The sequence below is a fragment of the Sinocyclocheilus grahami genome, unplaced genomic scaffold, assembly GCF_001515645.1.
Source record: "Sinocyclocheilus grahami isolate Dianchi unplaced genomic scaffold, SAMN03320097.WGS_v1.1 scaffold543.1, whole genome shotgun sequence".
NCBI classification, from domain to species: domain Eukaryota; kingdom Metazoa; phylum Chordata; class Actinopteri; order Cypriniformes; family Cyprinidae; genus Sinocyclocheilus; species Sinocyclocheilus grahami.
Genome location: NW_015505722.1, coordinates 469,756 through 482,518, shown reverse-complemented (window position 1 = coordinate 482,518; position 12,763 = coordinate 469,756). Strand labels below are relative to the sequence as shown.

General features: G+C 39.2%; 1 protein-coding gene across 1 annotated transcript in view; it reads left to right on the top strand.

The window, feature by feature from the left end:
- kif15 (kinesin family member 15) overlaps positions 1–12,763 on the top strand; it is a 28,946-nt gene continuing 16,183 nt past the window's right edge. Inside the window, exons 1-18 of the mRNA XM_016238543.1 lie at positions 1–37; positions 1,113–1,210; positions 1,816–1,995; positions 2,132–2,341; positions 3,313–3,438; positions 3,514–3,636; positions 3,734–3,866; positions 3,962–4,044; positions 4,435–4,632; positions 6,864–7,062; positions 7,369–7,510; positions 7,622–7,763; positions 7,846–8,028; positions 8,185–8,313; positions 8,389–8,494; positions 9,737–9,902; positions 10,829–10,979; positions 11,065–11,150. Of these exons, the coding sequence (XP_016094029.1) occupies positions 1–37; positions 1,113–1,210; positions 1,816–1,995; positions 2,132–2,341; positions 3,313–3,438; positions 3,514–3,636; positions 3,734–3,866; positions 3,962–4,044; positions 4,435–4,632; positions 6,864–7,062; positions 7,369–7,510; positions 7,622–7,763; positions 7,846–8,028; positions 8,185–8,313; positions 8,389–8,494; positions 9,737–9,902; positions 10,829–10,979; positions 11,065–11,150 (2,492 nt within the window). The remainder of the gene's footprint in view (positions 38–1,112; positions 1,211–1,815; positions 1,996–2,131; positions 2,342–3,312; positions 3,439–3,513; positions 3,637–3,733; positions 3,867–3,961; positions 4,045–4,434; positions 4,633–6,863; positions 7,063–7,368; positions 7,511–7,621; positions 7,764–7,845; positions 8,029–8,184; positions 8,314–8,388; positions 8,495–9,736; positions 9,903–10,828; positions 10,980–11,064; positions 11,151–12,763) is intronic.

Here is a 12,763-nt window from a genome sequence, read left to right as displayed (position 1 = left end):
ATGCTGCTGGATAATGTTGCCGTCAACGGGCAACCAGGTGAGACACAGGGCCCACGACCGATCTAAAGTATTGCCCATTCTCAATGGGAAAGTGCCCAAGCAACATTGCTCAAAAAAGCTGCCCCGTGTATCATCACCTTAAGGATTTTTCTTCTTAGGTGCACATGATAGGGTTGAACTGCTGTTTTGTCTGTTTTGCAACTGTGGACAAACAAGCTATAGTATATGTAGGGAATATTGTAATATTTATATACAGTACTTTTGCTACACAGTGTAGAAATACATAATACATTTAAAATTATAAATATGGATAATGGGGAAAATATGATATGACACCTTGTTAAATGTAGGTGTTGACTAACACAGCAGATGGCAGTAGTGCAGCATCCGGGATGCAGGCTGCCGTTAAAACCCAAAGAAGAGAAAGAAGAATGAGGCGCCAAATTTTGTACCTTTCCTTCGTGAACGGAGGGCGACAAATAGAGGAATGAATCATGAATCTTAAAGGCAAAGGTGAGGATTATTTACTCGTGCTGTGAGTTAATGTAACGTAATCCAAAAATGAAAATTTGCTGAAAATGTACTCGCCCTCAGGCCGTCAGAGATGTAGATGAGTTTGTTTCTTCATCAGATTTGGAGAAATGTAGCATTGCATCACTTGCTCAGCAGTGGATGCTCTGCAGTGAATGGGTGCCGTCAGAATGAGAGTCCAAACAGCTGATAAAAACATCACAGTAATCCACACCATTCCAGTCCAGCAGTTAATGTCTTGAGAAAAGCTGCATATTTGTTAGAAACAAATCGATCAAGACGTTTTTAACTTCAAACCGTCTTCTGGCTAAAATATGTCCTCTATCCATTATATTCATTTTTGGGTGTACTGTTCATTTCATACATTAATCACAACAGCTGGCATCAGTCATTCAAAAATGGCTCAGGATGGTAAAGTTGTGAGAACATCATTTGTTTGTTTAGATGACAGTTTGTTATCTATTGCACTATCAATTAAACTCGAATTACTTTTGGGACCACTGTATTCATATCTGGTAAGAGCTGTATAAAAATGAGTCTAAATACACACAAGTAACGGTGATTGTATTTTGTGTGTGCAGGTCCCTCAGAGCTGGATAATTTTTCAGATGAACTGCGTGGTGTAATTCCTCGAAGTTTTGAATACCTCTTCTTCCTCATCAACAGAGAGGTGGAACGGGTAAGACGGGTTTCATTAAATAAAACATGTCTAAATATTTTCTTCAGTGCTCAAAATTACGTTATTCGATAAAGTAACTAATTGCACTTTTTTTATGGAAGGGAGTCTGTTACGTTACTTTTGCTTTACTTGTTGTCTCCTGGGCTGGACTTGCTTGATTTAAAAAACAAAAACAAAAAAAACCCCAACTAAAAGTTATATTTTTGGCAACTGTAAAGGCCCTTTCACACCAAAAGTGAAATGAATAAGCCTCTGTGAAAACAAAGTAATTTACTTATTTGAAAAAATGAATCAGATATTTAATTCTAAATTTAAAAGTTATACGTTACTTTACTAGTTTCTTGAAAAAGTAATCTGATTATGTAACTCACATTGCTTGTAATGCGTTACACCAACACTGGTTACAAAACATTGATACATACAACATCAAAAAACCTTTTTGTGGTGTAGATCCCGCTTCAGTTCAGTGTTGTGAAGTGCTGTAAAAAGTATTTAATCAATGACAGTTTTTTTTTTTCTTTCTAATCTTGTGGTTTTTCCTCAATGGGCCATATTGTTTTTAATGTTCGCTTAAACATTTTCTCTTTTTTTTTCTTTCTGTGCAGTCTGGTGGGCTGAAGAGCTTCCTCTGCAAGTGTTCATTCATAGAGATCTACAATGAGCAGATTTATGACCTATTGGACAGTGTGTCCACCAGCCTGTTCCTGCGAGAGGACATCAAGAGGGGCGTCTTTGTTGAAGGAGCTGTGGAGAAATATGCAGCATCTGCTGCAGAGGCCTATCAGGTCTTACGCATGTTTCTAAATGCTAAGACTAATAATAATAATATCCACTCCTAGCTACTGAAATAAGTTTATGCATATGATTTTGGCATTTCTGTAGTGAGCTTTGTGATTTATTTCTGCATGTTTGTGTGTGCAGGTGTTGTCGATGGGATGGAGGAACAGGCGAGTGGCGTCCACCTCAATGAACCGCGAGTCCTCTCGTTCACATGCAGTGTTCACCATGACACTGGAGTCAAAGGAGACTGGACAGGAAGTGGTCAACATCAGGACCTCTCAGCTCAACCTGGTGGATCTCGCCGGCTCAGAGAGACAGAGGGACACGCATGCAGAGGGTTCACGGCTCAAGGTGCTTACGCTGAAAACTGACCTCTCAAAATCCTTTGTCAAACCGTTCAGTTTTCAAACAAAACAGAGGTTCAGGTTTAACAAGAACACTTGTTGTTATTATTATTATTACTAGTTATAAAACGGATAGTTCCGGTGCTTGATTCGGATTTGTTGAGCCGCGTTCGAAGCTGTTGTAAATTACTCTACAAACATACACCTTTGTTTACTTCTGTGTGTTTCTCTGCAACCACTTTGTTGGAACCACAACTGATTCTGAGGAACTACATTGTTTGGCGGAAGAATACTGTTTTAATTAATATCATTACACTTTATTTGCTCTGATTTATTTTGTGAAACCATACTATGTATATGGAATAACCGTTTTATAAAAGCAATAAGCCCCGTGAATCCGTGGTTTACAGTGAATTTATAACAGCTAAGGGTTATATAAATTATACATCGCTTCGCGTCGTGCCTCACAACGCCCCTTAGCTGTTATAAATTCACTGTAAACCTCGGCTTCTTGGGGCTTATTGCTTTATTTTATCATTATTACAGTGCATGTTCTATTACAATATTATTCAACTTGATTCTGTTTCAAAAAAGATCCAACTCTGTGACCGCTAATGAGTTTTTTCCCACCCTAATGTAACTGACAGAAAATTTCCAACACTACATTAATTGAATGATACATTAAATCATAACAGTGAATGTCATAACATTTGTATAGTGTTTCTGTTGCTTTAGTAACAAGGCTGGCAGTTACACATCATTGTTAAATAACAGTAACAGCGTTCGTAGTTATTCTTAGTGTGGTAATGCAAGAATCTTAAAAGTGGGGCTGTTTCAAGATTATAAACTATGCTAATTTATGCCCTAATTCAACATTTAGTTAGTTAGCCATTCTTGTTTTAATGGTGACTACACTGTTGTGACTACTCCACTGTTATTACTTTAAATTAAACCGTAACCTTTTGACTTATGCTTTAGGAGGCAAGCAGCATAAACCGGTCACTGATGTGTCTTGGTCAGGTGATCATGGCCCTGATGGATGTGTCAAATGGGAAGAACCGTCACATTTGTTACAGAGATTCGAAACTGACCTTCCTGCTCCGGGTGAGGGCTCTTTACGAATGTGTCTGTAAATATGCAGATGAGTAAATCGTGTCTAACTGCTGTTCATGTGATCAGGACTCTCTGGGCGGAAACGCTAAGACGTACATCATCGCTAACGTTCATCCTGGCTCCAAGTGTTTTGGAGAGACGCTCTCCACTCTGCAGTTCGCTCAGAGAGCCAAACTCATCAAAAATAAGGTTGAGCAACATAATTATTTATCCAAACATTCATTCATCATCTTAATATTCTTGAAGAATTGGTGCAACGAGAAGGCTAATCTGTGCCTATCTGTAGGCTATGGTAAATGAGGACACTCAGGGTAATGTCAGACAGCTGCAAGCGGAAGTGAGAAAACTAAAGGAGCAGCTCGCAAATGCTCTTTCACAAGCACACGTCATTGAGATGACACCCTCAGACCAGCAAACAGGTACACACTCGTTACAGAGCTCACACAGACGATCCATCTGTCTGGACATAATATTCGTTAATGTTTTATTGTTTGAACTGGTGTTTGTGTTGCAGCACACTCTGACGCTGAGCTTTCCTATAAGACGCAGTTCATTCAGGCCATGAGCATCTGGAAGAAAGCACAGGAGGAGAAGAAGGTGCCTTTTATGTGCAGTTGCTTTTCATTGTTGAATTAAATCAATACAATTTTTTAATTTACCCTGTTACGAGGCTTCGAATCCGAAGACCTCGTGTCAGATCTTACCTCTGGACCATCGTACAAGTAAATTATATTCTCTCCCAATCTTTTCTGCTCTTCTGTCAAATTTGTGGAGTCCCCCTAGGGTCACATACAAGAATTGAATTGACATCTGAAAGTCTGTGCCAACGAGTCGGTCATCTGACCCCCAAATCTTAAGCCCATTATGTAGCAAAAAGAAAAAAAAATGAATCCAATATAATGAAATAATAAAACATAATTTTTATATTTGCATATGCTCCCTATTCTGCTTAACCACAGTTGCCACCTGTTGCTGTCTTGCTCACAGGCTCTTCAGGTGAAAGTGTCTCAGCTGGAAGCTGCCTGGGCTCAGAAGGAGAAATTCATCCAGTCCAACCGCATGATCCTGAAGTTCAGAGATGATCATATCGCTCAGCTGAAGAAAGAACTTCAGACAGGCCATAGATCAGACCCTGATCAGCAGAACCAGCAGCTGCAGGAAGAGATACGTCTGCTTCGAGAGCAGGTAGACCAACTCTGTTGTTGTTTTTAAGTACACAGAGGAACCAATATTGGAAAACACCACCATTTTTAATTTGTTCACTGTTGTGTGAGAGAGAGGTGCTGAGCCAGTTAACGCACTGAATGCCGCTCTACGGTGAAGTAAGATTTTACCTATTTTAAACGGTAAAATAAAAATGTAAAGGGAAAAGGAGAATCTATTTGTGGCAGTCAGTGTTGATATTGTTGCGGTCCACCACATAAATCAATGTATGGGAAACATAAAACACAAAAAAGTACTTTGCTTGAATGACGTTACACTATATGCAAATGTTTGGCACAAATGTGGAGAAGATTGTGAATGGAAACAATGGATTCCTATTCAGATATTCACACTAGGCACAGATATCTGTACACTGATGAAGAGAGGAATAGTGTGCATTTATTTATTTTACTTGTATTTCATTGAATTACCACTCAACACTGGGATTTTCTTTCAGCATGCTTATTGCAGAAAGAAAGTGCTCTTTGTCTGCTTTCTGTTTATAATTCAATTCAAGTTTATTTGTATTGCGCTTTACACGATACAAATCATTGCAAAGCAACTTTACAGCAAATTAGGTTTCTACAATATTTATTAGTAGCTTATCAGTGGTGACTGTCAGTTAATGTACATATGACAGAAATGTACGGAAAAATCAATTAAAGACGTAATCAAACAGACGAACACTATTAACAGCAATTATTATATGATGCAATCAAACTTATAGCAAAATGTGGTAGTTCTGTAAGTTGTTTCAGGGTTGGCATCATCTGAGGCCCTCTGAGGGGTTGGCATCGTCTCTTCTCAGGTGTTCTGGATCCAGACTGAAGCTTGTGTAAATCCTAGTTACCACAGCAGAAACAGAGAAACAAATAGAGACATAATTAGCGTAGCTGCTGTTCCAACCAAGCAAAATTGATTTGTTTAACCCAAGCTAAAGAATAATAATGTGCATTTGATCAGATATAACATGGGAAATATGATTTTCTAAACAAGTTGCTATCTAATATAACACCCAGATTTTTGACTGTAGAGGAAGTAACCGTACATCCGTCTAGTTGCAAATTGTAATCCACGAGATTCAGTGTACTGTCTTTTGGTCCAATAAGTAATATCTCTGTCTTATCCTAATTTAATAGGAGAAAATTATTGGTCATCCAATCTTTTAAATTTTTAACACACTCTGTTAGCTTAGATAATTTAGAAGTTTCATCTGGTCTTGTTGAGATATATAGTTGAGTATCATCAGCATAACAGTGGAAACTAATCCCGTATTTTCTAATAATATTACCAAGGGGCAACATGTAATCCATTCACAATTTGAATAAATGTTTTATTTTTAATGCTGGTAGCTACACACTGTGAAGTTCTGAATAGACAACCATACTTCAACAACTTTATCTAGGAAGATTGTTTTTATATTGGTCCTTTGATTTGAAATGTTTCTTTTGTGTTTGTTTAGTCAAAAGCAGTAAGTGGACACAGATTTATTATTATTTTAAGTTTTTAGTAGTTAAAATCATGGATTTAGTACAAATTGGGATTTAGAGGTCCAAATCATGTCTTTTTCATGGGGATCAGGGGGAAAATTTATCTTTAAAATTTTTTTTCCAGAGCAAATGCAAAAATATTGATTGTTTAAAATTTAACTGTGTGTGTGTGTGTGTATATATATATATATATATATATATATATATATATATATACTTTTGCAATCTAAATTATTCAACCCCCTTGACCTGCAAGACATTCTGCTGCCATTCCAACCAAGGCATCATTAAACTTTTATAGAAAGTTTATTAATACACATTTGAGTGATTATAAGGACATGAAGTTGATGAAAAATTAACAAACAAAAAAATAATCTAATTGGCTCTAAGTGCAAAATGTAGAGAATCTTAGTTATGACCTCCAATAAGTGCTGACAAGCTTCTGTCACCTCTCTACTGGAATCTTGGCCCATTCCTCACCTGAAAAAGCTGTATTTTTCATGAGATTTCATCTGAAGACTGAGCAGACCACTCTTTAGGAACTTTTAAGTGTCTTCTTTAGTCATAGACTTTCTAATGTAATAGAACAATTTCTTCTGAACTGTTATAGATGCAAATTTTTATTTTTTTTTTAATTCTGGATCTTCAGAATTTTGTAAGTTCTTACAGTCTCTGGGGGGTTGATTCATTTTAATTATAACTCTGTGTGTGTTATTTTGTTAGGTGGAGCACCACCCACGGATGATGCAGTACGCTGCGGAGAACTGTGCCCTGCGGGAGGAGATTCGAGCCCTGCGTGCTCTGGATTCTGTCAGATCTGCAGTTGAGACCAAGGCTCAGTCATTAACCGCTCTGGAGAAAACCTTCCTGCAGCTGCTGGAGGCTCAGACAACAGAGGAGAGCACAGGAGATGAAGGAGCAGGTGACATTTATAACTATTTGTTTCTCTTTGCAAACTGGTAGAGACCACTGTTGCATAAATTGATGCTATGAGCGTCAACTGGAAAAATTTTCAAATTACAAAAAGGCTCATTTAGTTTTCCTTCCTTAAAAAAAACCTGAATGTGTTGACTGCAAAAAAGCTCTTAATTTTTAATTCCATATCTGTATCCACTCAATAGGTCTACAATAAAGTCAACACAAAAGTTGCAATGCTATGTTTGTCTTTATCTTAAAATGTGACGCACAGGCAGATCACTTAAGCTACTGTTACTGTCTTGATTCATAGCTCCGCCCATCTACTCCACCCCTGTCACTATGGAGACGTTGTCATCAGCTTCCGTGGAGAGGATAAAGGTTCAGCTGCTGCAGAAACAGTCCGAGCTCACAGCGACAATTCAAGCCTTCGAGGAATTCAAGGAGGTCAACAAGTATGTTCATGTCGCATTCATGTAACGTAACTAATGCTTGTCGAATTGAGTGTCTTTGGTGGCTGTAAATTAATATCATTCTGACCAGAATGTGAAAATTATACTCCTCAGAAAACAGCTGGCTGAGCTGGAATCTGAGAAGCGCTACCTCGAGAAGTCCAACAAACATCTGGAGAAGATCCTAGAGGCCACTAAAGCCCACAGCAAACAGGAAGTGTCTCAACTCAACAAGATTCATGCAGAGACCATAAAGGTAAAGAGCTCAGACTTCACGTCGGTCTGTTTTAAATGATTTCGAAATTAAACCTCCTATAATGACTGCTGCTGCTCCTCAGATTTTGACTACACCCACCAAAGGTTATAACCTGCGTAATCGACTGGTGCCGCTGTCTAGCCCAGACCATCTGAATGGACAGGACGAGAATATCTACGTTGATGACATCCAGAGCGAACAGCCGCCTCCTGAGATGAGCGAGCTGGCCTGTGAAGCGCTCACTGAAGAACTCAAACAAATGCAGGTGCTCACAATGCTTTCGTAGTATTGCATAAAATTATGATAGTTTGAATTAATTACCAAGATGAGTATTCTCTGAAGTGTAATTTCATGTTGCAAATTACTGTAGATGTTGTTGTGGGGAATCTGTCTGGACTTGAACTTTTTGGTTTGGTTTTAGGAACAGGCTCTCCTTGTTCAGGGCCAGTTAGACGAGGAGGAAGCCAAAAACAGGAAGCTGCTTCAACAAATCAGCAAGCTGGAAGAACAGGTTACCATAGCAGCCGAGAAGTCCAGTCGCACAGAGGAGGTGTGTTTGCAGTAGTGTTGGGTGTTTCTGGTGCTCTGGTCCATGCATTGGTTTGACATTGCTCTCTAACTGTAGATGTTCGGTGCTGAGCGACACTCGCTGCTGGAAGAACAGGTGCGTCTGCAGGAGAGAATCAGGATGCTGGAACAGCAGCTGGAAGATGAAAACAGAGAGATGGACGGTGAGTCTTGAGCTGATGTTGAGTTTCTTGTTAAATAAACTTTTTCATGCTTGTACCTACCCCGACTAAATAATTATGCATTGATGTGGAGCTTGCAGTCCAGTAATGGCGCTTTTCCACTGCGTGGTACGACTCTGCTCGGCACGGCTCAGTACGGTACGGCACGGCTCGGTTTGTATTTCCACTGCAGTTCAGTTCTGGTCCATGCATTGGTTTGACATTGCTCTCTAACTGTAGATGTTCGGTGCTGAGCGACACTCGCTGCTGGAAGAACAGGTGCGTCTGCAGGAGAGAATCAGGATGCTGGAACAGCAGCTGGAAGATGAAAACAGAGAGATGGACGGTGAGTCTTGAGCTGATGTTGAGTTTCTTGTTAAATAAACTTTTTCATGCTTGTACCTTCTCCGACTAAATAATTATGCATTGATGTGGAGCTTGCAGTCCAGTAATGGCGCTTTTCCACTGCGTGGTACGACTCTACTCGGCACGGCTCAGTACGGTACGGCACGGCTCGGTTTGTATTTCCACTGCAGTTCAGTACCGCTTTAGAGTGGGCGAGATTATTCACGTCGTTATAGTTGTGCCGCCTCTGTTGCCGCGACTCCTGAAAAACTTTTTCATTCTGCGTCTCCCCATCAAGCTCTCGCTGGATCTGCTCTTCTGCTATCAACGAGAGGAATGTCTGTACTTCCTCAACAGACAACGAAACAGCCAATTTTTGGTTGTTAAAAAAGGTGCGCTTGTTCAAAACGGTTGCATTCGATCCTTCACTGGCTGTGCTTATTTAAATCTAGCGGTTCTGTTGTGTTTGTGTCGAGTTCAGTGACGCAGGTAGTGACGATTCTCTCCGGCCAATCCGTGATCAGCAGAGTTTACACGTCACGTTTTGGTAACGGTACGGTTCACTTGGAACCTCAATCGAGGTGGTACTAAAAAAAGTACCAGGTACTGTACCCAGTGGAAAACCCCCCAAAAGTGAACCGTACCATGCTGTACCATGCAGTGGAAAAGCACCATAAGTGAGTAATGTGTTGATCACGTTTTGGTAACGGTACGGTTCACTTGGAACCTCAACCGAGGTGGTACTAAAAAAAGTACCAGGTACTGTACCCAGTGGAAAACCCCCCAAAAGTGAACCGTACCATGCAGTGGAAAAGCACCATAAGTGAGTAATGTGTTGAATTAGTAGCCGATCTGACGAATTCTGTGAGTTGATGGCTGTTTGCTGTGACCTCTCTGCAGTGCTGCGGGTGGAGGTGCGAGATCTGCGTGTCGTCTTGCAGTCCTCTGATAAGGAGCTGGAGGCAGCCCGGACAGAACTGCAGCAGCGGAAAGCAGAGCACGAGAGAGAGACCACAGATCTGTCCAAGAGCCTGATCAGCACACAGCTGCAGCTGGACACTTTCAAGTACATCACACACACACTAACACCGTTGATGCTCTAATAATAGTTCATATACTTGAAGTAGAGGAATTATGGAGTAAATTAACCAAAACGGTTAAAAAGCAAATCAGGACCATCAAGCTTCTTCAAAGCAGCCGGTGTTAGTTTAGTTAAAAATCACACGGGTGTGAGGATTGTGGACACCTCAATAAGAATGCTTTTAAAACGACAAAACTACAACCCAGCTACAAAACTAGGCCCACATCAAAACTCAACTGAGTGATCTGTTCACAACTGAGTGCGTTATAAAAGATACAAATGGTTCCTATACAGTTGCTGTTTGAGCCAAGGCGAAAAGGGCATCGTTGTTCATTAGCATTTTGTTCCCATACCATATTAACAAAACATTTTAATCATGCTAATAATACTAAAAGTATAGGTTATAATAACAGTCTTTAATAGGTTCAAGCACTGCATCATAATCAGTCATCGATGAAAATTATTTTTTTTTCTCCCTGTCATTAATGTATGGGCCACAAGACATTGAGTTATTGAGTCAATAAATTATGATTGATATAGCCTACCGTTTTCAGCATGTGTTGAGGTAGATTCATCTCTCTTCTGCGAGACAATTAATGCGCCGTTAATGCAGAGATGTGAGAGATGCCAAAAGCTTGGTCATGTGTTTTTTTTTTTTCCATCTTCATGTTGCTTTCACTTTTTGTAGTGAATAATTGACTAAGGTTTGAGCAACTCTTGTGCAAAGTTTGCAGATTGCCTGTGTTTTATCCACGGGCTCATAGAAATATTTCTATGGGACTTATCTTTGATCACAAAATGATACACGATTATCATCACGATTTTTTATCTGTCTGTCTTAGGGTGCAATACAGAATACATTTATATTTATTTCTCTTTGATGCTTAGTATGTCCTGTATGTCGTTCTCAGGCTGGAGTGGAAGCAGGTGCTGGAGAAGCAGCGTGATCTTCAGGACATGTATGACACACTGCAGGCTGAGTTTCAGTTCGAGCTGGATCAACACACACAGCAGATGGAGCTCAAGAGTCGAGAGTGCTCAGAAATGCAAACCAAGATTAATGTCAGTATTCATTCACACTCGCACTGTCACTCGTTCTTAAGCGGGTTTTGGTTTTCACATACTGTGGAAAATCTTTTGTTTGTAGGAGTTGCTGCATACTCTTCAGGAGGAGAAAGAGCAGAATAGCAGTGTGAGATCCCAGCTGACCGCACACAGAGAGAGTGTGTCCAAGTGAGTGAGAGAGACATGCAAACACTTGATAAGTGTTAATAATTTAATATCTATAACATCAAATGCAGCAGAAATGTGTTTGGATAAGGGACTTGATTTAACTCTAAACATTGTTGCTGTTGTTTACAGTGGTCCTAAAAGTAATTAGTCATGCATAAGTAAAATGCTATTTAATTTAGGTTTAATATTAAAACCAAATATCAAAGCATGTTAGGCTTAGTTTTTATCTTATTTATTTATATTTATTTTTTAATAGAATAGACAATAGAACAATAGATATACAGTAATGTGAGATGTAAAGTGAAAGTGTTGTCAAACGACTGGCCTTTTAAAAATTGCTTGTAAATCTAATCTTTTTTTAGCCTGTTTTGTCATCTTGTTTTCTTTAAATTAGCACAGGTTTTGCATTTCCTTTTGAAACTGATTGATCGTAGGCCTCATTGATCTGTGCGTATGCGCCTCAGTTTTTGAGTGAAAAAAAGCATTCTTTGTGGATAATTCTGGCAATGTTCACTCAAAAACTGAGGCACATAAGTTCAGATCAATGAGGCCTACAATTGGGCATTTATAAAAAGAAATACAAAATCAGTGCTGATTGACAGAAAACAAGTTGATAAAAAGATTGAATCCAGTATTTGGTAATAAAATAGCGTAACAGGAAATTCATAAGCAGTTTTTGTTTGCTGGTCATTTTTGACCAGAACAGATAATAGTGGATTATGTCCATAGCTCAGTGTTCAAATACTTTTTGTAGCAGCTGTACCTGTATGCACTTGTCATTTGCATTAGTAAAATACGGTGGCCGAGAAGTGCAAAGCAAATCACAATTCTGAAAACAAAATAACAAATTACAAACGCAAATGCAAGTCTAAAAAATCAAGATAGTTCAGAAAGCACAACAACAATTCAGAAAACATTATAACAAGTCAGAAAACACAATGACAAATTTGAAAACAAAATAAGTCAGAAAGCACAACGACAAATTAACAAGTCAGAAAACACGACGACAAACCGGAAAAGGTAGGTATAGTTTGAGACAGCGCCATTGGTTTGGGATTACTCACCGCTGACTGGACGAGACATCTGTCAATCCAAAAACACGGAGTGTATATTTACATTTAGTTAAAAGTGGTTGTAATACATCAGCTCCAGTGGCGCAGATGGATAAGCGCTAGTCGTTGGCATTTTGACGCGATCGACCCGGGTTTGATCCCGCCTTTTGCCGATTTTTCCCCCTCCCTTTTCAAATCTCGTATCACATCGTAAAGGCATTTATTTTCAATAAAAATTAAGAAAATAATAAAAAAGTTGAAAATAAAGTATCGGGTAGGGTAGGTGTAGGGAGGTCTTTATTGTACCAATAAGGTGGCATCCATTTAATAATCAAAATTATAATTTACACTCAATACGTTATTATTGCATACTGTTTTATAATGTACTACAATACTGAAGTGCAGATAATTGCCACTAATTGCAACAAGTAGTATACTTGATAGTAGAAATCCTGCTATTTTAATGTAGTGTAAATAGAATCTATTGCTAATACGAGATTTGAAAAGGGAGAAAAAAAAAGTTCGGCAAAAGGTGGGATCGAACCCGGGTCGATCGGTCAA